Genomic DNA, 21,574 nt, shown 5'->3' with positions numbered 1-21,574 from the left:
GTTCGTGTCTTATTCAGGGGTAGTTAGAGAATGGAGAACTCCTCCGTACTCCGTAGTACATTCGGCAGATGTCCGAATGCTGCTGCCTGTGCAGGCGGTTCATATTGAAGACATGAAATTAATTAGTACCGTTTTGGAGCCATGCATGGCATGACAGTCTTCTGACTGTCCCCTACATCTGTGCGGATTCTTCAGACATTGAATGCAATGAGTTCCAGAGTGACTTCAAGAATCGAGCTCGACCTGTGGAGTGGGTCGTGTCAGACACCGGGCGTTTCTAATTTCCCTAGAACGACGACAATGCATAATGATCTTTCGGGATATATTTGGATTGCTAAACTGCACAGAACGCTCAACAGCCATCTGATTAAGGGGTATTATGTTCGAGTCAGGCCAGCCTTGAAAATACTAGGTATTCAATCGAAACCAACCCCCCAGTCACCAACTAACCAATGCATGACACTCACCACAGTGCTCAGACACTCAGCCCTTGATCAAGACTCGCACGCCTTCGCTGTCGAGCTTCGTGAACGGAATGAAGATGTCGTGTTTCACCCGAACGTCCTCCACAGTGGTCTCATACAGCTCGAACTCGAAACGCTGCAGCAGGGTGCTGATGACCATGAGGATCTCGGCCCGAGCAAGACTAGCGATGTTAGCGTACCCCATACGGCCTACACGAGTACGAATGCGAGGAGCATTGGGAACATACTGCATGCCGATACACTGTCGCGACCCCTTCGAGAACGCGACCATGTATTTCTCCAGCCGCTTGCGCTCGGTCAGGTCGGTCCATCGTTCGGGGTCGAAGCGGTAGGAGTCGGGGAAGACCGATTCGTCGTGATGCATCAGAAGACAGCTCATGCTGATCGGCGTCTATCGGATGTCAATACAGTTTTCAAACAGTGGGGAGGGAGAACTCACTCCAGGAGGGATGGTCCAGTCCTTGTACTTGAGCGCGTTGTATGGTGCGATTCGAGGGAGACGAGCAGTCACTCCATATGAAAGACTACAGGCCGTCAGTATCAGACACGATCATACAGAGGGAGAGATCATACCGAATTCCCTCCAGCATCACGCTAGTCTGTCGAGCCGTTAGCAAGGTGTTCGCATCAGAATCATGCTAACCCACCAAATAAGGCAGCTGTTCCAGCTGGATCAACGCCGGATCTGGGCCCAGAGGCTCCAGCTCCGCCTTCAGCTTTTTGAGCAGCTCCGGGTTGTCCAGGAGGTAGAATAAAATATAAGTCATCGCCTTGGCAGTGGTTTCGGCGCCGGCCGACACGAGAATCTGCATCTCCTGCGCCAACCGGGCCTCACTCTTTTCCTGCTCCGGCAAGTCGCTGCTGAGGACATCGTCGAAGAGGGTCAGCCGGCCTTTCTGGTCGACGGCATGCGAGCCCTTTTCAAGGTGGTCAGTCGCGATCTTATGGATGAGCTTGCGGCAGCGGCGTTGGAAATCAAAGAACAGCTCCATGCCCGGGTTCAGCCACGCGGTCACCGACTCTGGCATGGCCAGCAGCAGCGGCAGCAGGAACGCAACCGGGCGGATAAAGACCAGCGTTCGCGCCGTCCCCGTGAGGGTGTGGTACCACTGCGGGATGAAGTCGGGCTCGTCGAGGTAGTGATAACCCTCGCCCATGGTGTAGTCGGTGATCACGTCCGTCGTGTAGCAGGTCAGGGCGTGCTCGATATGCAGCGGCTTGCCGGTGTTCTTCCACTCCTCCAGGCGGCCACAAAGCTTGTTGATCAGGGCCCTGAGGACAGGCTCCTGCTGGCGGATGCGCATCGTCGAGAAGAACGGATTCATATGCGAACGGATCAAGCGGTGGCGGAAATGGTCTTCGGCGGTGATCAGGGCCAAGGGCGCGTTGAAGGTGCGCTGGTAGTAGTTGTATTTGTTGCGCGGGCTGTCGCGGGAGTAGATCACTTCATAGTAGTCCGGGTCACTGACGTGCAGTTCGGTCGGACTGATGCGAACAATGGGGCCTGCAGGAGGAATTAAGCTGTTAATATCTGAATAGTATCTGAGAGAAGAAAGGCTTATCCATGCACCCACCATATTTCTTGTGCAGTTCGCCGATATGAAAGGTAAACTGCCCACAGCAAATCGTATCCCAGTAGAACTCATACATCACCGTCAACGCGGCCAACCGCGGCCCGGGGAAATGGGCGATCGGACAGAGCCACAGACGATAGACCGCCGCAGACAGCAGATATCCCACCGTCACGGCAGCGGCCGTGACGTACGGATGCGACAGGAGCAGACGCAACAACTCCATGGTGAGGTGGTGATCGTAACGGAGGACGACGGACGGGGAGAGATTCCCACGATATCGAGGGGGGGGCCGCAAGGGGACGCAGGGGGAATTTTATTCGTGTCGGTATATATACCGGCGGTGTTAGTTTCCACTTTTCCAATCCGCCTTAGTCTTCTTCACTACTCCTCCTCCGGCTGCCCCCCGTGGTGATGGCCGACGGAAGGGCGGGTGCTCAGGCCAACTGACGATTCCCAGCACGACGGGCTGAGATAGGTGCCAGTGGAGCCATGACCTTTTCCATGCTCCCAATGACAGCTCCGACAAAGTTCAGCAAAGACGGGATTGTCGGATACGAAGGCCATTGTCGTCTGAAGAGTGTGGCCTGGGCGTGGCGTTGCTCCACCTGCGTCGATGGCATCAGCCAGTCGACGACGATGGACGCCCGGAAAGGCGGGATTTCCTTGATTACCAGCCGCTAACGGAGGAACTATTGTCGTTAGACTCTAGTCTAGTTCTGCTGGGACCTCCTGACAACGCCGTGGATCGAAGCGACGGAATGTTTTTCGCGGTCTCGAAGGATGCGCTGACGAACCCTAAATTACCATGTCGAATGGCCCAGCTGTCACCTGTCATGGAGCCAGATTCCTCTTGGGGAGTTTCATGATTCAGAGGTGGTCTGATGGTGGATCTTGCTGTTTCTACGGGATTTGAACCAGATCCCCGACAGCCCCAATAGTAGTTATTTTGAAGTGTTTCATGTGATATCCGATCCATGCGAGCAGCGATCCCGACCAAACGGGCTGGCTGGACGCTTGCATGTTCTCGCATGAACTCGTCCTGCAGCTAATAAACAGCCTGCTCTGTTTGGCTGGATTCTCCTCCCGGCGGATGTTGATCGATATTGTTTTGTATCCACTGTTCCGGCATGTCGGATCCACCCAGAGATCAATGCATCCCGAAGAAGATGAACAAAAACAATTCACATCCTGGATAGCTGGGCTTGAGACCTCTTCATCTGGAAAAGAACCAAAAGAGGCACCAGAATGGGAGAGGATGTAGGGAAACGGAAACGCGCAATAGATTCCCCTTTCGTCTGCAATACTGCGCTATCGCATTACCGGAGCATTCCGCCCCTGAACGATACGTCGCTCTGCAATTGCCATAAGGGGACGATATTGCTGGACTGGCATTTTTAGCCATCTAGGAATCCCCACAGTACTCTGCATCTCCAGAATGGATCATTCCAGGCGGTGATCATCGTCTTGGGAGGCCCGACAGTTGTAGGCGTACCGTCTCACTTGGAAAATTCTGATCCGATTGTACAATGAGATGGAATGGAGTCGCCTGGGGTACAGTAGTGCACAGAGACGTTGGTATGGGTATAGTATTAGTATTCTAGATGTCAGACAATGATCTATGCTGCGTACTCAGTACAAAGTGTCGTTCTGCTCGAATAGACAAGACCGAAATATATTTCCCTGACGAGTCTACGCTCAGACCAGTATCCATATTGTCGGGTCCATGGCACTTCAACCATGATAATAATATATCGAAGTATACTCTGTACAGCACAGCATCGATGCCTGCCGCCACAAAGTGCATATTCATCTTTAGGCCTTAAACTTGTGATCTAAACCACCATACAATGTATCGACAATCTCGCAACAAAATATAGTCAGACAGCCAAAAATCCCCTTTGCGTCTCCCACAGATTACCCATATTCAATCATACCATCCCTTTCTCTTGTTTTTTCTTTTTCATCTCCTCTAAACGCCGCTTCGTGAGCAAATACCACGTCCCCAGTGTCAGGAGCGTCAGAGGAACCGCAATAACCACAAAGATCCAGAACTGATAGGATATACTAAAGCCATGATTTGAATTGTCAAAGTCGAACAGGTTCATTCCCAGGAGAGTCTACCTCGGTCAGATCTTAGAAACGCTTCTAACATAGTGCAACGTACCGACACAAAACTTGCAGGCAGGTATATCAAAGTAACGAGCGTCACCACCCGCACCGTGATATTCTCATCGAACGATTGGCTTGTAAGTTCAAGCATCTGGTTATTAATTTCATTCGTGAGCCTCTGGCTGTCCAGCGCCAACGCTTGGTTTTCCAGAGTCAGCGCAACCGGCAACTATGGACGGTGGTTGGTTAGCTATTCGCTATGCAAGATGCAAAGGCAGAAGACGCACCATGTCCGAGATACTCCGCACCCTTCGCTCCAGCACCCCGACGCTCTTGAGGTACCCTTCGAGCGACATGATCTGGTACGTGAAACTGTCGCCCACGGTCTGATGGTCTAGATCAGACGTGAATCCTCGCGCGCGGAATTCCGTGTTGATCTTGTCCAACCTCTGGAGAGTCGTCAAAGCCACACCCACTTGCGATGCAAGTGTCACGATCTTGTCTCGCAGATATTGCTGGTTCATCAGTGGCCCCAGTCCCTCCATGCTGTCTTTTGTCCCAGGCTTTCGAAGATCAAGTGCCAGTGTGAAGTTGATCTGGGGAAGCTTTAGCCCACCTGCATGACCATGGCTTGGATTCGACTCACTGCTGTCTCGATCTTCTCACTCAGACTGCGTATATACCAGCGCCAGTTTCCCAAGTAAGCCGACTGCACAGTCAGGTGCATGGCAGACCACTTCCCGAGCAGGTCCTGCGGGCTGGTGGACAATATCTGCTGGATGTGCTTCTGGAGACGGGATTCATGGTTTGCATGGAGCAGAATCCACAGGTTTCCGGACCCCGAGGGATCATGCCGGTGAAAGACGCAGACCTGTCGGATCGTCCATGACACACTCTCTCCCTTGTTGTTACCCTCCGCGTATGCGAAGAGGTAATGCATGTCTAGGCAGTTAGCCCTCTGCCCCAGAGGAACATGGCTGATTATTACCGTATGCTCCATTTTCCCTCCGTTTCACGTTCATGCCGCCATGACCAGCATCGGAGGCGCGTGGTTTGTCGCCAAAGGAAACAACAAGGTCAAGGAACGAGGCGTCAATATCATAGACGCTCATCAATCTTTGCATGGCCTGGGCGGTGATTTTCAACGGGTCCACAGAGGTCTGAGAACATATCGACCTAGGATGGTCAATGACTGTATTATAGGATGTGGGAGCCGTCGGACGAAACGTACACCACGCGCGCTGCCGGCTTCGGGGTGGTGATCAGGTGCGATTCGAAGAGTTCGCTATTCGCAAACACGCGGGAGGAATGTCCCTGCGAGGTATTCTCGAAAACATAAATGTCCGACTTCTCGGGGTGCGAAACAAACGCTGGATAGCGTAGATGGCGCCGGACGGCTTCGTAGGCGTCTGGCCTTGGAGGCGTCATATCAGACTGGTTGACGGTCGGAGATGAAGAGAGAGGAAACCCGTCGGAGGGCAGTTCGTGCAGTTCCAATTCCATGAGCAAACTGCTTGAGCGAGCTTGATTCTGTCCTTCTAGAAGGAATCTAGAATTATCTTAAACCCAGATGAATGGAGCTGTCCCAAGGCACAATCGGAAGGCGGCTTCGTCAAGGCACTCTTGGCGATGCTTGCACGACACAGAGACCGGGCTGAGCTTGCGGCGCTACAAGGTATACGAGGGTTACAGCAGCTATCGTGGCTGAAAAGGCAATGTGGTTTAATTTGCAACGACAACAAAAAGCAAAAGGTTACATGTCAACCCAGCGAGTTCATCCGTCACTCCGTGACATGAATCAGCCCCAATTCACCCTCGCAGGCTCGCGAAGATCACTTCTTGGATGTCAGCAGGCTACGTCTGTCTGGCCAATGAAAGGGAAAGGGGTGGGATCGTACTCAATCTCGTCCTGTGGCGATGACAAGGTCAGTTCCTCTTCCAAGTAGATAGGATTACCAAAGTCAGCGCACCTTGTTAACCACCCTGGGTGCTTCAAACTGGAACCGGCCGTAGATGTGCTTCGCGCCTCTCAGTCAGCCGATGCCACCGAGGCTGTGCTGGGCTGATCGCTTACCCGAACTTGAATGTCGTAGCCAAACATAGAGCGCAACCGCGCCTCCAGCCTTGCCTTCTGGATATACCCGGTCACTTCTTCATCGATGATGTTGATGACGGGGGCCCGGCCAGTTGGACTGGTTGGACCCGGGTCCAGCGAAGAGGTGGTCGAAAAGGTACGGGTGGACATCAGGATGGTGGAAGGATCTATGCTTGCTAAGAAAGAGAGATGACTTTCCAGGCTTTGGAAGAGGCTATTGTTGGACAGGGCAGGAGAAACTTCAGTACTAAGACCTCCACTGGGTAAGAGCCGCTTGTCTTCCAGTTCACAAGTCTCCTTCAGAAAGGAGGGTTGAGCAAAGCCATGATTGTATGCTCTGCTCCAGCTGCATATTGGGCATGCACGAGGTTGGACGGACTGAGCCGGCTTCATCTAAATCGCTTTGCCATAAAGAGGGGGTTTGTTCATAATACGATCAGCTATTGGATATGTGTCCCGTCAGTTCGGGCGCGAGGCTGTGCGTGATGAGTTGTCCATCCTCTGATGCCCTGGAGAAGCGGGGGAGACCGCCACGCTGGAGGAGCGAGGGATCGTCGTGTTGTAATTACGGCTATGCTGGGCAAGGCGCCCCAGTTCTCGTATCATGTAACAGTAGCCTGGACAACTTCATCCAGGAGTATGACGACGTATATAACCGAGTGTTTCCTGGAGCGGACCATGAGATAGTTCCTTCTGGCGAGATGGAGAGATAGAGATCATGAACGACAAACGGTTCGCATTAAGCAGCCAAATGAGGAGTTTGGTTCCTCCTTGAGCATCGTACTTTGGTAGCTGAGAGACATCCGGAGATGTTTGCTTTTGATGGGATGGCACGGGTCTTTGCGCACAGCAGCTGTCGTCCCATGGCTTGCGGAGCTCTGGATAGCCATGCCGACAACCATACCAACAAACATATCGGAGTCGAGATGCATATGATATATTCAGATCAGCGCATAGTATTCCTCCCAGTCCTGAAAGTGCTATGTCGCAAAGACACTGTCCAGTTCTCCACAGCACACATGGTTGGCACCCTGGAGACGAGGCTACCATCGTAAAGCGGGGAAGACCCTGGCCCCAAATACAAGCCCTTACATGTAGTGTCAATTAATCCAATGACAAATCGATAATACGAAGCCGCTGCAAGTAAAGGATTGCGCCCTTCTCTCCGAAGCGACGGCCATTTTCAGCCTCAGCTCCGTCCTCCGTGACTGGCGCAGCCGGGGTTCGTTGAGCCGGAAGATTAATGGGACTAAGGACCACGAGATAATGTCCATCTCTCTGGGTGTGACCAACTACATGGTTCCAACCAACTTAGATTCTAAGGAAAACGAATAACGGAGTTTACGTATGCGCACGACATCAGTTCCTTCAGCCTGTCTGGTGTTAGTTGCATTCTTTATTCCCCCTTGCATATAACGTGGTTCAAATCGATCTCTTACTTCTCATGGAGACTATGACGGGGCGTCACAGATCCAATACAGAGAGGCGGTAAGTGATCTGGCCTGGTGCTCAACTGCAGTACCCTAGTAAATGCGAAACAGAATGAACCCGGGTCTCTGATAATGTTTCTGTAGCTTGCCCAACCCCCTGCGGGGCCGAACACCTGACGAACTGGAAGACGATGTGCGCCAATTCTACGAGCGACAACGACCCAAAGGATTGGCCGATGTTGTTGAAGTCGAGGTGCTCGTGAAAGGAGCCCTGGTCGCACAAGATCCAAAGAACCTTGCGGAACTGCCACATGCGGAACAAAAAGCTATTAGATTTGAGCATAAAGCGGGCTTCCTACAGCAGACAAAGGACCTCAAAGTGACTATTCTAACCACTGCTTGTGCTGCCATTATTCAGTAAGCTCATGAAACTCTCCTCGTATCCTACACATCTTGCTAACCGCGTTAAAGGGGCTGGCAACAGTCGACAATCAATGCAAGCTCACCCGGCTGGAAGCTCGAATGGGGTATAGAAAACTGGAATTATATTCCTGGGTTGATCGATGCTGCGCCCTGGATCTCTGGGAGTATCATGTAGGGACTTGTCTCTGGCTAGAGCACAATTTGGCAAGCTGACCCCAACAGAGGTACATGGTTGAGCGACCCTTTGCAGGAGGGACGATACGGTCGACGACCGGCGCTCTTGTTATCCGCCATCGTCTGCGCAGCCTGCGTTATAGGTGAGATACCACACCGCTTGCGCCAGCGAAATCGGCTGCTAATATCGTCTAGGATCAGCGCGATGTGAGTCATGGCAAGCGCTCCTTGCCTGTCGTTTGATTCTCGGAATCGGAGTAAGTAGCAAACAGGCCTACACGAAATACGACTGACGAAAGGCTTTTATCTAGATCGGTGCGAAAGCTTCCATTGCCCCCGTCTTCGCAGCAGAGGCGGCTGTAGATCATCTCCGAGGCCGCCTCTTGATGATGTGGCAAGTATTCGATACATTGTGAGTCTCCACGTCCCCCAATATGCCTATAAACAAGCAACTCACGTATACAGTGGCATATTTGTGGGATTTGCCTGCGTCTGGGTTGTCGACCAAAACTGGAGGGTGCTGCTAGGAACGGCGGCCATTCCTGCCCTGATTCTACTGTTTCTTGTTTTCCTGTGTCCGGAGTCGCCGCGATTCCTCATACGACAAGGTGATTATGCAGGGGCATTTACAAGTCTCCGTCATCTACGAGGGACAGATATTCAGGCTGCCAGGGATCTCTACTACATACATAGCCAGCTCCAGGTGGAAACAGCGTCTCTCCAGGGCAGATCCGCACATGAATGGTGGAAAGGAGAGCTGTACCAGGAAGAAGTCAGGTCCAAAAGCTTCCCGCAGCGCGTGTGGGCTCTTTTTGTACTCCCCAGGAATCGAAGAGCTTGTCTGGCTGCATTTTTGGTTATGGCTTCCCAACAGCTCTGTGGCGTAAGTGTCCCAGGGCCTTTGGAGGTTATCATTATCAACCCATCTCTAACCATAAGCCGCAGATTAACGTTCTATCTTTCTACTCGTCGACCTTATTTGGAAGCTTGGCTCATGAAAATGGGGCAAACGTCGAATGCGAGACCCCGAACTCACCAAAGTGCAACAACCCGTTGGAGAATACCAAAGTAGTCTGGCTGAATTTCGGTGAGTAACGAGCGCACATGGCGGAGATACACAACTGATAAAGACAGGCTTTGGGCTAGCAAATTTTCTCTTCACCATTCCTGCATATCGATTCATTGATTGGCGTGGCCGGAGACTCCTGCTTCTGATCTCTCTTGGTGGTATGTTCTTTACGCTGGCAGCCATCGCAGGGTTCTTCCGCATCCAGAACGATCATGTTAAGATTGGCCTTGTTGCGCCTTTCGCAATTGTCATTTTCACTCTATTCTACGGGATAGGGGCCGGACCAGTGCCATTCACATTCAGCGCCGAAGTTTTTCCTTTGGCTTTTCGAGGTGAAGTATAGTCCCCATGTGTCTCCCAGATAAACTAACAAATCGCAAATAGAAGTCGGAATGAGCTTTAGCGTCATGGTGAACTTCCTCGGTCTTGGTTTGTTGGTTCTCTTTGTGCCAGCTTTGACCGATGCTTTTGGGCCACACAATGGCCAGTCCAATCTTCTGTTTTTGTTTACGTAGGTGCTACCCATTGCCTGGCTTGTGACTGCACGACACTGGTCTTGTCAAAGATCTCAGGTAACGCAAGGTCTGCAAATGATACATATTTCTAACATCGCCTTAGTGGACTGAACGCACTGGCCTTTATCCTTGTCTTTTTTCTGGTAAGATTCCCACCTACGATCATTGCAGTGGTACTAATCCTGTTAGGTACCAAGTGGTACGGCTCGAGTTAGTCTGGAAGACATGGATGCCATCTGTAAGCTCTGGACCTATACTCCTTCTGCTGAGTCGCTAACGAGAACTGTAGTCAGCGACAAGACTTCGAACCACATATCTCAGCATATATCTGGCGTTACCAATTTATACCACCGACGAAAAAGTGAATCGGAGGGGAATGACAGTTTCCAGATGGCAACGAATCATGTGTAACTAGGAAATTAATATTGTGTCTGTTTGGACAGTTCCCTGCTTGGCTTCGACTGCAAGCAGTTGAACATGCAAAGGCTTGAATAAAAATTCCCTCTCAGTGAAGACGTACCGGTGTCTGTGTAATGGGCCCCTTTGTGGTCGCGATTTGCTCTTCCCAGCTACAGCCACAATGGTCGTGCTATTCACCAAGGCATGAATGAAGAAGAATGTTTATTGTGCATTCGGTCTTTCACCTTGCGCAGGCAATATGCGGGGCGCAACAAGGGCTTCATATACATCTCTCACGTGGAGCATTGCCATCAGGTGAATTCCTACCTTGACATAAATATTATCTGAAGAATTCAATTCTCATGGTATCAATTTCCCACTACGCAACGAACTGGTACCTACCTCAGAGTCAGCAAAGCTTCCCACCAGGGCATCCATGTCCGGTATGACCAAACCCCCGAGCGAACATGAGTATCACTTTGTGTGGCCCTTCCCGGGCCAGTGCCACGTAACGCGAAACCTCCTCCAGCATTTCCTGCGATGTCTCGAATCCCGCTCCGAGGTGAAGATGTACCAATCCAGACAGAAGTATGCGATGTCCAAGCCTGGTCCTCAAGTCGGTGATTTCTTCCTCATCGTACCGGCTACTTGTGCCCCTGGACCGGCGTGGGAAGTTGCAAAGCTTACTCTCGAGGGCCACATTCTGAACTGGGAGGCGTGCCAAGAGCCAGAGGGTATGTATCTTGTCACTGCTCACCCGACTAGGTCTTGCGAGGTGTTGAAACCTTGTACTTGAGATGGGCTTGGTGCATATAGTCGACCTGGATCAAGGAAATTCTGCGAGCTGTTTGCTGGGAGTTTCGTTGATCAACATAAGTGTTGGACATGTATTTCATAGGATGGGACAATGTTAATGGATAGCGCTTATCCAAGAGTGACTCACTGGTATTCTACGGTTCTTCCATAAATGCGGTAGCCTGAGCATGGTTATTCTCGGAAAGGGATCTGTTGATGCGGAACGGACCGCCATATACGATAGAGCGTGAGATTATAAAACCCACGGTCGCCCCTCGTTCTCCCTCCGTACGAATTCCAGTGAAAGGAAGTATAGAATCACCACGACAGATTGCACCGATATGACCCAGGGACAAGGAATTTCGTTGGCTCCCATATCGCTGGAGGATCTGCCGAGTCTTCAGCAGGTACATGACGAAGCATTCGCAGATAATGTGCTAATGAAACTCATGTACGGTCCGCCCGATCCACCGGCATTCATCGGTGACATCCAGAAGATATTCCAAACGGACTCAACCGCCCGAATAACCAAGGCGATCGACGATGCAACCGGCGAAATCGTGGGCTGGTCCTGGTGGAGTTTCCATACCGACGCAGCGACTCACATGGCCGCCGCAAAGGCAGCCGAGGAGCGAGTGAAGAGAGTCCCCAAGAATTCAATCAGTCCTGCGCTCTGGCGGGATATGCGAATTGCCATAAATGCGATGAGGAAGCAATGGATCACGGAGAAACCTGCTGCTGGTAAGGATGTCTCTGCCATGACTTATATTCGATTCACGCCTTGGAACCGAGATGCTCATTCGTCTCTAGTCCTCCAAATCCTCGTGACGCGGCCCTCGTATCAGCGAAAAGGTGTTGGCAAGGCGCTGGTCATGGCTGGCGTCGAAGAGGCCAATCGCCTTGGACTGTCAGCATGGCTTGAAGCAACCCCTGCAGGGCATGCGCTGTACCAGAAGTGCGGGTTTCGTGATGTCGGACAGCCTGTTGAAATGGATTTGAGTCAATATGGAGGGGAGGGTATCGTGAAGACGATATGCATGTTGCGTAATCCAGAGCTATAACTAGATGAAGACCGAATCTGAATCCAACGTCAGAAATACCAAGAGCACAATACACGGATACGTGTCTTCCGTGCACAAGTCAACGCAGGCTAATTAGCTGATACAGTGTCCCAGCAGTGCGTAATTAGTGCACTTAGCCCCTCGTCTAGTCCTCGTTCATCCGTCTTTGGCCAACCCCATGGGGCAAGCGGGCTGTTAGCGGTGGCTATGGCCTGCCCGTATCACTGGGTATATAATCCGAGAAACCGCTCAAAGGATGACGTTGCATAAGCCTCGCTGGATTGTCGCATTTCGCTCGTCACTCTGTCTGCTTCGTTATCGTCTTTCTCGCTCAGACAATAGAACGCCGCCTGGGATACCCGTCCCGCATGAGATCCTCATGGACCTCAATACAGCCGAACATGGTACGATACTGCTCGTATTTCCGCTTGCCAATGAACTTGGGCTGGCCACGGCACAAACACGCTGATAATAATCCATAGACAAAGTGCACGTAGCGTTGTGTGGTCAACCAACAAATATCCCTCGTTCGTCGTCCAACGCTCCACGGAAAACATGTTTCCCTTCTCGACCACTCGTCGGCGATCGGTATCCTTTCAGATGACCATACAGAACCTGTTAGACGATGCGATCGAGAAACCACATATCCCGTTGGAGACCTTTGTCCCCCGTCAGCGCCTCGTGGAGATATGGACGACCGAACGACTCGAGGAATTCGTGCAGTATCTAAAGCCAGGGGTAGACCGAACAAGCATTCCGCTTATCCAGCGGGAGTTCCTTCAAACAATCTCTATTCTTATGTATATTGAGTGGGGTGAATGGCCTCGCTTCAATGAGATCTTCGTCGCGCATACAGATAGGGCCGGAAGACGCGATCGCACGGATTTGCATATCCCCCAATACACCTTGGCTGTCTTGCAGCAGGATAACTTTCTCGGTCGAAGAGCTGGAGTGAAATTTCTGAACGCCCAATATACCTTCTGCCCGATTGACATCGAAAAGGGAGCCAACCTGATCCGATCCAAAGAATGGAGGCTCCCCTTTCTCGAAACGGGCTCTGAGATCCTCGGTAGGGGAGGATTTGGACATGTCACGAAGGAGGAGATCCCGAAAAGCCATTTCTTAATATCGAAGGGCGTTTTCTCCCAGGTAGGATGCGGCTGTACTATCGGCCTACCACACGCTTGCGGGATCAGTTAACTGACTATATCGGATAGACCAACCTTGTCGTGGCTAGAAAGGTCTTCCAATCCAGGGGGGATTTCCATCGCGAGATTCGAATTCTCAATGAGATCCGGAGTAGCCTTTCCCAGCATGACCGCGTGGCGCTTCACCTCTCAACAGTGACGGTCGGAGACGAGTTCCATATCCTGTCGCCCGTCGCCGACATGGACCTGGAGAAGTTCCTGAATGGTGGCCACCTCCCCCCAGATGATTTCACCATGGCGGAACTGATGCAGGAAGCTGCCAAGCTGGCCGGGGCATTGGATATCTTGCACGACCATCTCCAGGGCGAGCACCCGCGTCGCTTTTGCCATCGAGACCTGAAGCCCGCCAACATCCTCGTCTTTCTCGATCGCGATTCCCTGGATTTCCCTCGGGTCGGAAAATGGAAGATTACAGACTTTGGTCTTTCCGTCATCAACTCCCAGGAACGGCCGATCCCCATGGAAGAGTTCGTCACTCAGACCGACAACCAGCAGGTGTGGGTGGAAGGGGCCTACCAGGCTCCTGAGGTGTTTCAACGGACTGCATCAGGCCGGCGAAGCGACATCTGGTCTTTCGGATGTATCTTGGTTCGCATACTTGCTTTTAAGCTAGACGGAATCCAGGGACTCCGTAGGTTAGATGAACGTCGTGGTAAAGCCGCTGACGGGGTATCGAACTACGTGGATGATTACTTCAACCGAGGAGAGCCCCGTATCCTGAACCCTCATATTGAAGAGTGGATCAACGGGCTTCCCAATCGATGTGAAGAGTACAGTGAGGGATTCAAGGAAGGCTGTCGGAAAATCCTGCTGAAGATGCTGAAGATCGACAAGGAGGAGCGACCAACGGCCAGCGAGGTTGCATTTGAACTGCAAGGCCTGCAGCAATTGAGCCTTGTACTTCGCCCACGAGACGACTCGATATCGGTGCATACTTCAGGCAGTTCGACGTTGCCGCCTCGCTCGTCCGTTTCCGATCCGCCATCGTGGCCCCAGTCTTCCGGCTCTAATTTGCGATCTTGCTTCACGTCTTCGCCGGAGCATCTTGTCAGCGAGATTGAGAATCACCACGAAGCAGGGGTGCAGGTGATCCTAAACGGTCATGTTGACGTCGAGAGAAATGTCAGGAATGACAGGCCACTAATCCACGCAATCAACCATGACTTCCCGGAGGGGGTGGATCAGCTGCTTCGATATCGACAAGGCGTCAACATAGAGAAGCGGGACAGTAAAGGCAACACACCGCTTGGGCTCGCGGTGAAACAAGGAAACCTGCGTATAGTCAATCTCCTCCTGAATGCCGGCGCATGTGTCAATGCCGTGTCCCAGCATGGCATCACTCCCATTATGACCGCTGCGCGCAATGGGGATATAATAATTTTCCAAACGCTCTTGGACAGAGGGGCCGATTGTACGACTTACTCCGAGGTCGGATTGACATGTCTCCATTACGCTACGTACAGCGAGACTGGCGCAGACATTATCCGAATCTTAGTCGCAAAAAAATTCAACGGCGCTGATGTTCCTCGAAAAGGATCGAACGGAGAGATGCCACTGCTAACTCTCATCAAGAACTACGCCGATAGAGACAGCTGGTGGGAGAGATTCGGAGCTCTGATTAATGATGGGAAAGCCGACGTAAATCAGGGCGATGTTCAAGGCGTGACGCCACTCTCTTTGACTGTCGATGAACAGAACCCGAGGTTGTTTAGGCGACTGATCCAGCTGGGAGCCTCAATGGAAGGTATTGCTATCCCGAGGTCTCTACGGACAGACATGGCGGAGGCCGTGCGGTGGGCTCAACAGCAGGATCATCAAGGCTCTCGAAGGAGATCCCGGAGGATGAGTTCGTTTTTGCGATGACCACGCTCGGTCAGTGGTTTCTTATTACATGTTTCCTGTCTCCTAGTGTATGATGGTTATACTATCATCATGAGCCATACCCATGCTTTTATATATATAGGCCAGGACGTGTCTGATATCCGATTCTTTGTTCTACTTTGGTAGAGGAGGGAGATTCATTGTTTAGAAATACCCCGGAGCGCTAGAATACCATCTTCTTCTATTTCTTGCTTGGAAGCTCGTGGTTCCCATGGTAAAGAATCCAGTGGTGGAACAATGCGACCCCGCCTTGATAGCCGTAGTAGCTTACCTGTACCCGTTGACTTCACGGTTGACACAACGCAGCCAGCCCCCTCAGTCTGCCTCCAGGTCGCCAACTATCTGCGCCTAGTCGACTAGTCAATCTTCCTATAACGCCAGACCCATGGCTGTATCAATGCCCGGAACTCTTCGGTTTCTGGATTTCCCCGCCGAGGTGCGCTTGGCAATATACCGCTATCTCATCCCTAACATCTCCATCCGCAACTTCAACCTGATCCGGGGGCGGTCGAAACATATTGTTCTTCGACGGGATGGTGGTCGCTGCTGTCCAGCGCTCCTGCGTACCAGTCGTCTGATCTACAATGAAGTCGTGCAGGAATGGTACGGCTCAACGCAGTACGAAGTGGTGCTTGACACCAAATACATTCTCTTCTGCGGGCAGCTCGTTCCCCCATATGCACCGGTTCCATCGACTCTCCGCTACGTTCACTCCATGAAACTATGCATTTCCATGCAGGGCACCCCGCAATACATACACAGTCAATCGACCGTGGAGCACCTCCTAGGTTTTCAGGACCGTATAGCCATGCTAGCACGTCTGCTGTCTGACCGGCCCAGTTGTCGCCTGCAACATCTATGCATGGAGATTGGGGTCAATATTCCTCTCTTGTTGAGTCTCTGCAAAACGCCCACAGGGATGTTGGAGCTGCTGAGCTGGAACTTGGGCCCCCTACGATCCCATGTAAGGGATTTGAAATCGATACAATATGAACTCAAAGAGCAGAGCTATGGAATTCAAAGCCAGGAATTTCAACAGTCTTATGCGGAGCTTCGCTCGATCATGTGTGGGTTTCTGGATGACATGCGGTTGGAAATGCTCTCTGATATAGAGTGTGATGATGGAGCATGAATCATCTTTATCGTTTATGTTTGAAATCCTTGTCGATGCATCGTGTATATCTAGCTGAATGTCTACCCACTATTCATGTATGTATCCTACTACGAATATCAACTGCTTGCGCGAATCGAACTGGTCTACTAATGAAGGAGACCGCAGCATGCCATTGTCGAACATTGCTTAGACACGATATTAAACCTACATGCTTCGATCCGAAGGCTAAGTATGGATCTGCAGATACAGACCAGCCCTTGATGCATCGACCCCCTTGCGTCGCAGGTGCCCTTGGGCCCCTACAGGGCATCGGATCGAATTATTCTGCTTTGCCATTATCGCACCGCGATTTATCTTCCAGTCGCACAGACGACGCTTAACGCCTCCGCCATGAGGATACTATCCCTAGTCACCATCCAATTATCATTATACGTTGCTTGTGGGCTATCATCAGCACCTAAAGAAGATGAAGCCCCGATCCCCCCAAGCAAGGATCCCTTCTACACGCCACCTACCGGATACCAACACGCGAAGCCTGGTACAATCCTGTCCCATCGCGAAGTGCCATATCCGGTCGCAAAACTGGGTGGAGACGATAAGCCGTCCCACGCGTATCAGATCCTCTACCGGACGACCGACAGCTTCGGCAAAGCCACGGCCACACTGACCACAGTCCTGGTGCCTGAGAATGCCAACGGCACGAAGATACTCTCATACCAGTTTGCCATGGACTCGGCCGCCACCAGATGCGCCCCCTCGTATGCGATACGAAAACACCTCAAGGAGGACATACTGATGGACAAAATGACAAAACTCCAGTTTCTCATGTCCACAGAAGCACTGGCGAAGGGGTGGATCGTTGCGATACCTGATTTCGAAGGCCCCAATGCGGCGTACATGGCAAACGTCAAAGCCGGATACGCTGTACTTGACGGTATACGGGCTGTGCTGTCGTCTACTAGCTTCACGAACGTCTCATCCTCCGCCGCGATCGCCATGTGGGGATACTCTGGTGGAAGTCTGGCGACGGGTCTCGCGGCGGAACTGCAGCCTCTGTATGCTCCAGAGCTGAAAATCTCCGGAACTGCGCTGGGGGGCACGGTATGGCGGACGCCGACTATTCCTAACCGGGTTAACAAGAAGGCGTCGGCCGGACTGCTTGTCGCGGCCATGCATGGGCTTGCGAATGAGTACCCCGAGGTTGCGTCGTTGATTAGAGAAGGTCTCGTTGATGACGCGAAGAAAAGAGAGAAGTTTATGAAGGCGGGTGATCAGTGCTTGCTTGAATATCTGGTCGAGTTTGCACACAACGACGTATTCAGCTATTTCAAGGACCCCCAGCTGCCGAATCATCCCCTGCTGCGCAGGATTGAGGCAGCAAATGATATGGGGAAGCACACGCCCACAATGCCGCTCTTAATATACAAGGGGGTCTTGGACGCTGACAGTCCTCTAAATGATACGGAGGCGCTTGTGTCTCAGTACTGCGCAGAGGGAGCGACGGTGGATTTACGAGAAGTCACCACCCATAATCATTTCTTACTGGGCGTTGATGGGTTTCTGGCGGCTATTCCATGGCTGGAGGACAGACTTGAGGGTGTCCCAGTAGAGCACGAGTGCAAGATGTCCAAGAGCCCTGTTCCGTTATCTGATTCTGGATCTTTGGAGGCTCTGTTGGGCACAGTGGGTGTAGATATTGGGGATGTACTCGGAACTATCCTGAATTTATGAATGGTTTTCACCATTGCTTCTACGAAAGGCGAATTATACGGGTCGGATCCCTGAATAAATGCACGTCTTCATACCAGTGGAGCAGTAAGTATTAAAAGATCAAGCGGCGGATCGGTTGAAAGCTACGTTACAGCTTTGCCTGTCGTTGAAGGGCAGTACAGACATTTCCAGATAAGGATACGCCTTTGTACCACAACAGGTTGATAGCGTGTACGGGTCTAGAGGTGGTATGCATCCTTGTGTATTTCTGCCTTCCAGTCCTCCTCCTTTGGAAGACAGGGCATGCGATGCGGCTGCAGCCAATTCTTGATGCGGAGAATGCGCAAGTGTCCGATGCTACGATCGCTCAACTACATGCGATCCAGGAAAAGGACGCTGCCGTACAGATGAAGTGGGCAATGCCAAACGTACCAGCCACGGCCGCTTTGAAAATGCCGAAAATGCGTAAGCAGGGGACGCAGAAAACCGTTGCCTGTGAGAACTAGGACTAGTCATGTTTGTGAGAGCCAGAGAGTATATCTGTAATTGCTGCTATCATTTAATGGATGGCATGTATATGGAAGGAAAGCCGAGCAGAGTTCTCAATACCACGGCTCTAATCTACTCCTCTCGATCAGCACGAGTGAGATTGCGATAAGGGTTATTCGGATCCTTTTCTTCCTCCTCGGCAGAGGGAATGGTCCTCTTCACCCGACAAGGGCTCCCTACAGCCACCGAAAAAGGAGGGATATCCTTGGTCACGACAGACCCAGCTCCAATAGTGCATCCTTCTCCGATCGTCACACCCGGGAGAATGGTGACGTTCCCCCCAATCCAGCAATCATCACCAATTCGGACGGGATGGCCAAATTCGACAAATTTTCGCCGCGACAAGATGCTGACATCGTGGCCTGCCGTGAAGATCCCCACGTTGGGGCCGAATTGGACCCGGTCACCGATGATAATCAGACTCGTGTCAAGAGCGGTGAAGCTACTAGGATCAATCTCGGGTCAGGCAATGGTTAAGCGGGAACTCACTTGAAGTTGATGAAACAATCCTTGCCGATTGAAATGTTGCAGCCGTAGTCTGGCAGGAATGGCGGCTCGACAAAGGTCCCTGAACCGACTCTGCCGACAATATTCTTCAACAATTCCATTCGCGTGTCGTATATTTTGTCGTACGACACAGATTTGGCGTCGAGATTGTTGTAGTCTTGTGCGACTCCGCGAGCACGGTGTCGGGCCTCCTGAAGCCGGGGCAACAGCGGATTGTACCTGGACGGTCAGACTGGGTATTGCGAGTGATGGGCGAGGATATCGTACATCATGCCCGAGATCATGCGCTCATAGTCCTCGCACATCGGGACATGATTCAGACTGCGGGCGATTTCGATAATCTCAGGGCATTTCTCTGCTGCTGCAACGGACATGGTTGCTGGTGGGCGACTCTACGATGAAGGAATAACGTATCTATGGTAGATGGGTGTAATAACAATCATGGTGATGTTGATTGATAAATATCCCGAAGATCTCCCGGCAGACGCTAATCCCAGATAGTCAAGGACCTCGGCAACACCCGAAAGGGAAACCCATAACATTGGTAAGAAATGTCAATACTCAATGGTTCTAAATGTGAGGAAACATGGCCGGAGGCAGTGATCTCGTATAGCTATATCAGGTCTTCTATAGTGCAATGCAGTGATTCATCTATTGGTCATCTCGATCCTGTCGCGTAATAGTAACTATCAACTATGACTCATTCTTGTTCTTAAAAAGCCAAGCTATTCACATCTATTCCCTTCCTTATCAATCCGACAATAAACCCTCGTTGCTCTACTGATATACCTTCAAAATGTCTCATATATCTCCTAACCCCCTCCAGAACGTCCCCTCCCACATCCATGCGCTTCTCAATCGACTCCACGCCGAATCGACCGCCCAGGAATCCGCCCTGCCCAGCGATGCCTTTCGTTCGGACAACTTCGACGACGTGATGCGCGACAAGTTCATTGCGCTGGACCAAGACAAATGCCAGTTCATCTATCAACTGTGTCGCTCAATCAACGCCAAGACCATTGTCGAAGCAGGCACCTCCTACGGAGTGAGCACGATCTACCTGGCGCTGGCGGTAGCGGCCAACGTAGACGCTACAGGAGGAACCGGCACCGTCATAGGCACTGAATATGAGCCGTCCAAGGCGGCCAAGGCGCGAGAGCATTGGCGCGAGTGTGGCGAAACGGTGACCAAGTTCATCGATCTGCGTGAGGGCGACCTCAGAGAGACCCTTCGGGACAATGTGGAGAATGTTGATCTCTTGTTGCTGGATAGTATGTGTCCACCAGAATACGAATGAAGCCACATGGCTACTGACCGAAGAACTAACGCTCGTCCAGTCTGGACTCCGATGGCGCTCCCTACGCTCAAGCTTATCCAGCCCAAGATGCGCCACGGGGCGGTCGTGATCGCCGACAATACCATCAAGAGCGGGGTGAACTACAAGGAGCTGCTGGATTACCTGAGGGCGCCTGATAGTGGATTTACCAATCTCACTCTGCCGTATAGCAACGGATTGGAGATGAGTGTCTATCTGCCGCAGAAGTAGGCGTCATTGTCTGTTATGGTTGGGTCGAGACAGCACATGTACCTCGGTGATGACGATTGTCGAAGCCCAATGCGTATAAGCGATCACTATCGCGTTCAATAGGTGCACCCAATTGCAATCAATATACTTCGTCGTTTGGGTTGCATTATATAGCCATGGTATATGGCAGTCATTAACATACTTGTATAAAACAGGCGTCATCCCCTCCCACGGATATCAGTCAAACAAAAACACCCACTTTGAATGCAGTCCCACAATACCCATTTCCTCCTTATCCTAGAGCATACCGATAGCGGCAATGACAGCGGCAGCAGCAGCTCCTCCATACTGTACACTCGCAGCAACGCCGGGCGATTCAGTGGCCTGAGGAGAGTTGAGCTTGTTAACACCAGCGGTGACCGGTATCGCACGGTAGGTGATATCGTCGCCCTTGATGGAAGTTGCAGTCGTCCACGAAGTCGAGGTCGAGATGCCCAACGTGTTAAACTCCAGGCCAAGACTGATGGAGCAGGAAGCGCCCTGGGTCGAAGAGGTGATTTGGCAAGCCTCCTGCACGGTTCCCGTTCCCTTGACTCCGAGGGTCCCCGTTACGACCACGGCGTTCATCGTGAACGCGGACGGGCCTTGGGTGACAGTCGCGGGAACAGCGAGGTCGCAAACGTCCGAGTCATCGACGCACTTGACCTGGTAGGTGGTAGCGTCGGCGTTGGCATTGATGATGCTGGCTTGGAGGGAGTGCGGGGCGAAGGTGACCTCTCCTTCGGGATAGAACATTTGGATCTCGGTGGTCTCCGCAGCGACAGTGGTGATGAGGCTGCCGGCCAGGAGTAACGACTTGATTGTGAACCGCATTGTGTTGGATGGGCGTTGTTTGCTGTTCCGAGGATGGAGAGGAAGGATGGCAGAAGGAGGCAGTATGAGGATGTCTTC

General features: G+C 51.8%; 9 protein-coding genes across 9 annotated transcripts; 5 read left to right on the top strand and 4 right to left on the bottom strand.

Moving 5' to 3' along the window:
* Nucleotides 1-483: 483 nt before the first annotated feature.
* Nucleotides 484-2,282, bottom strand: ATEG_04990 (cytochrome P450; the record flags this gene model as incomplete). The annotated part of the gene is made up of 5 exons (XM_001214168.1): nucleotides 484-876; nucleotides 925-1,009; nucleotides 1,059-1,084; nucleotides 1,133-1,989; nucleotides 2,060-2,282. The coding sequence occupies 5 exons, from the start codon at nucleotides 2,280-2,282 to the stop codon at nucleotides 484-486; spliced, it is 1,584 nt and encodes a 527-aa protein (XP_001214168.1).
* Nucleotides 2,283-3,987: 1,705 nt separating this feature from the next.
* Nucleotides 3,988-5,671, bottom strand: ATEG_04989 (uncharacterized protein; the record flags this gene model as incomplete). The annotated part of the gene is made up of 6 exons (XM_001214167.1): nucleotides 3,988-4,176; nucleotides 4,224-4,397; nucleotides 4,456-4,764; nucleotides 4,815-5,110; nucleotides 5,157-5,344; nucleotides 5,400-5,671. 6 exons carry the CDS (start codon nucleotides 5,669-5,671, stop codon nucleotides 3,988-3,990), a joined length of 1,428 nt encoding a protein of 475 aa, XP_001214167.1.
* A 2,036-nt stretch (nucleotides 5,672-7,707) lies between these two features.
* ATEG_04988 (uncharacterized protein) lies at nucleotides 7,708-10,349 on the top strand (the record flags this gene model as incomplete). The annotated part of the gene is made up of 13 exons (XM_001214166.1): nucleotides 7,708-7,751; nucleotides 7,838-8,110; nucleotides 8,165-8,287; nucleotides 8,339-8,433; nucleotides 8,486-8,547; nucleotides 8,602-8,702; nucleotides 8,756-9,173; nucleotides 9,236-9,377; nucleotides 9,425-9,691; nucleotides 9,744-9,870; nucleotides 9,978-10,017; nucleotides 10,064-10,112; nucleotides 10,318-10,349. The coding sequence occupies 13 exons, from the start codon at nucleotides 7,708-7,710 to the stop codon at nucleotides 10,347-10,349; spliced, it is 1,773 nt and encodes a 590-aa protein (XP_001214166.1).
* A 360-nt stretch (nucleotides 10,350-10,709) lies between these two features.
* On the top strand, nucleotides 10,710-12,129 carry ATEG_04987 (uncharacterized protein; the record flags this gene model as incomplete). The annotated part of the gene is made up of 2 exons (XM_001214165.1): nucleotides 10,710-11,007; nucleotides 11,399-12,129. The coding sequence occupies 2 exons, from the start codon at nucleotides 10,710-10,712 to the stop codon at nucleotides 12,127-12,129; spliced, it is 1,029 nt and encodes a 342-aa protein (XP_001214165.1).
* A 555-nt stretch (nucleotides 12,130-12,684) lies between these two features.
* ATEG_04986 (ankyrin repeat and protein kinase domain-containing protein) lies at nucleotides 12,685-15,200 on the top strand (the record flags this gene model as incomplete). Its single annotated transcript, XM_001214164.1, has 2 exons — nucleotides 12,685-13,278; nucleotides 13,347-15,200. 2 exons carry the CDS (start codon nucleotides 12,685-12,687, stop codon nucleotides 15,198-15,200), a joined length of 2,448 nt encoding a protein of 815 aa, XP_001214164.1.
* A 415-nt stretch (nucleotides 15,201-15,615) lies between these two features.
* ATEG_04985 (uncharacterized protein) lies at nucleotides 15,616-18,063 on the top strand (the record flags this gene model as incomplete). The annotated part of the gene is made up of 3 exons (XM_001214163.1): nucleotides 15,616-16,182; nucleotides 16,225-16,285; nucleotides 16,694-18,063. The coding sequence occupies 3 exons, from the start codon at nucleotides 15,616-15,618 to the stop codon at nucleotides 18,061-18,063; spliced, it is 1,998 nt and encodes a 665-aa protein (XP_001214163.1).
* Nucleotides 18,064-18,663: 600 nt separating this feature from the next.
* Nucleotides 18,664-19,472, bottom strand: ATEG_04984 (sugar O-acetyltransferase; the record flags this gene model as incomplete). Its single annotated transcript, XM_001214162.1, has 3 exons — nucleotides 18,664-19,033; nucleotides 19,081-19,317; nucleotides 19,366-19,472. The coding sequence occupies 3 exons, from the start codon at nucleotides 19,470-19,472 to the stop codon at nucleotides 18,664-18,666; spliced, it is 714 nt and encodes a 237-aa protein (XP_001214162.1).
* Nucleotides 19,473-19,894: 422 nt separating this feature from the next.
* Nucleotides 19,895-20,644, top strand: ATEG_04983 (O-methyltransferase; the record flags this gene model as incomplete). Its single annotated transcript, XM_001214161.1, has 2 exons — nucleotides 19,895-20,369; nucleotides 20,436-20,644. 2 exons carry the CDS (start codon nucleotides 19,895-19,897, stop codon nucleotides 20,642-20,644), a joined length of 684 nt encoding a protein of 227 aa, XP_001214161.1.
* A 271-nt stretch (nucleotides 20,645-20,915) lies between these two features.
* ATEG_04982 (putative GPI anchored cell wall protein) lies at nucleotides 20,916-21,496 on the bottom strand (the record flags this gene model as incomplete). The annotated part of the gene is made up of 2 exons (XM_001214160.1): nucleotides 20,916-20,920; nucleotides 20,980-21,496. 2 exons carry the CDS (start codon nucleotides 21,494-21,496, stop codon nucleotides 20,916-20,918), a joined length of 522 nt encoding a protein of 173 aa, XP_001214160.1.
* Nucleotides 21,497-21,574: the final 78 nt, after the last annotated feature.

Source organism: Aspergillus terreus, genomic scaffold (assembly GCF_000149615.1).
Source record: "Aspergillus terreus NIH2624 scaffold_7 genomic scaffold, whole genome shotgun sequence".
NCBI lineage: Eukaryota > Fungi > Ascomycota > Eurotiomycetes > Eurotiales > Aspergillaceae > Aspergillus > Aspergillus terreus.
Note: the sequence above shows the minus strand (reverse complement) of the source record. Positions and strands in the feature narration are given on the sequence as shown.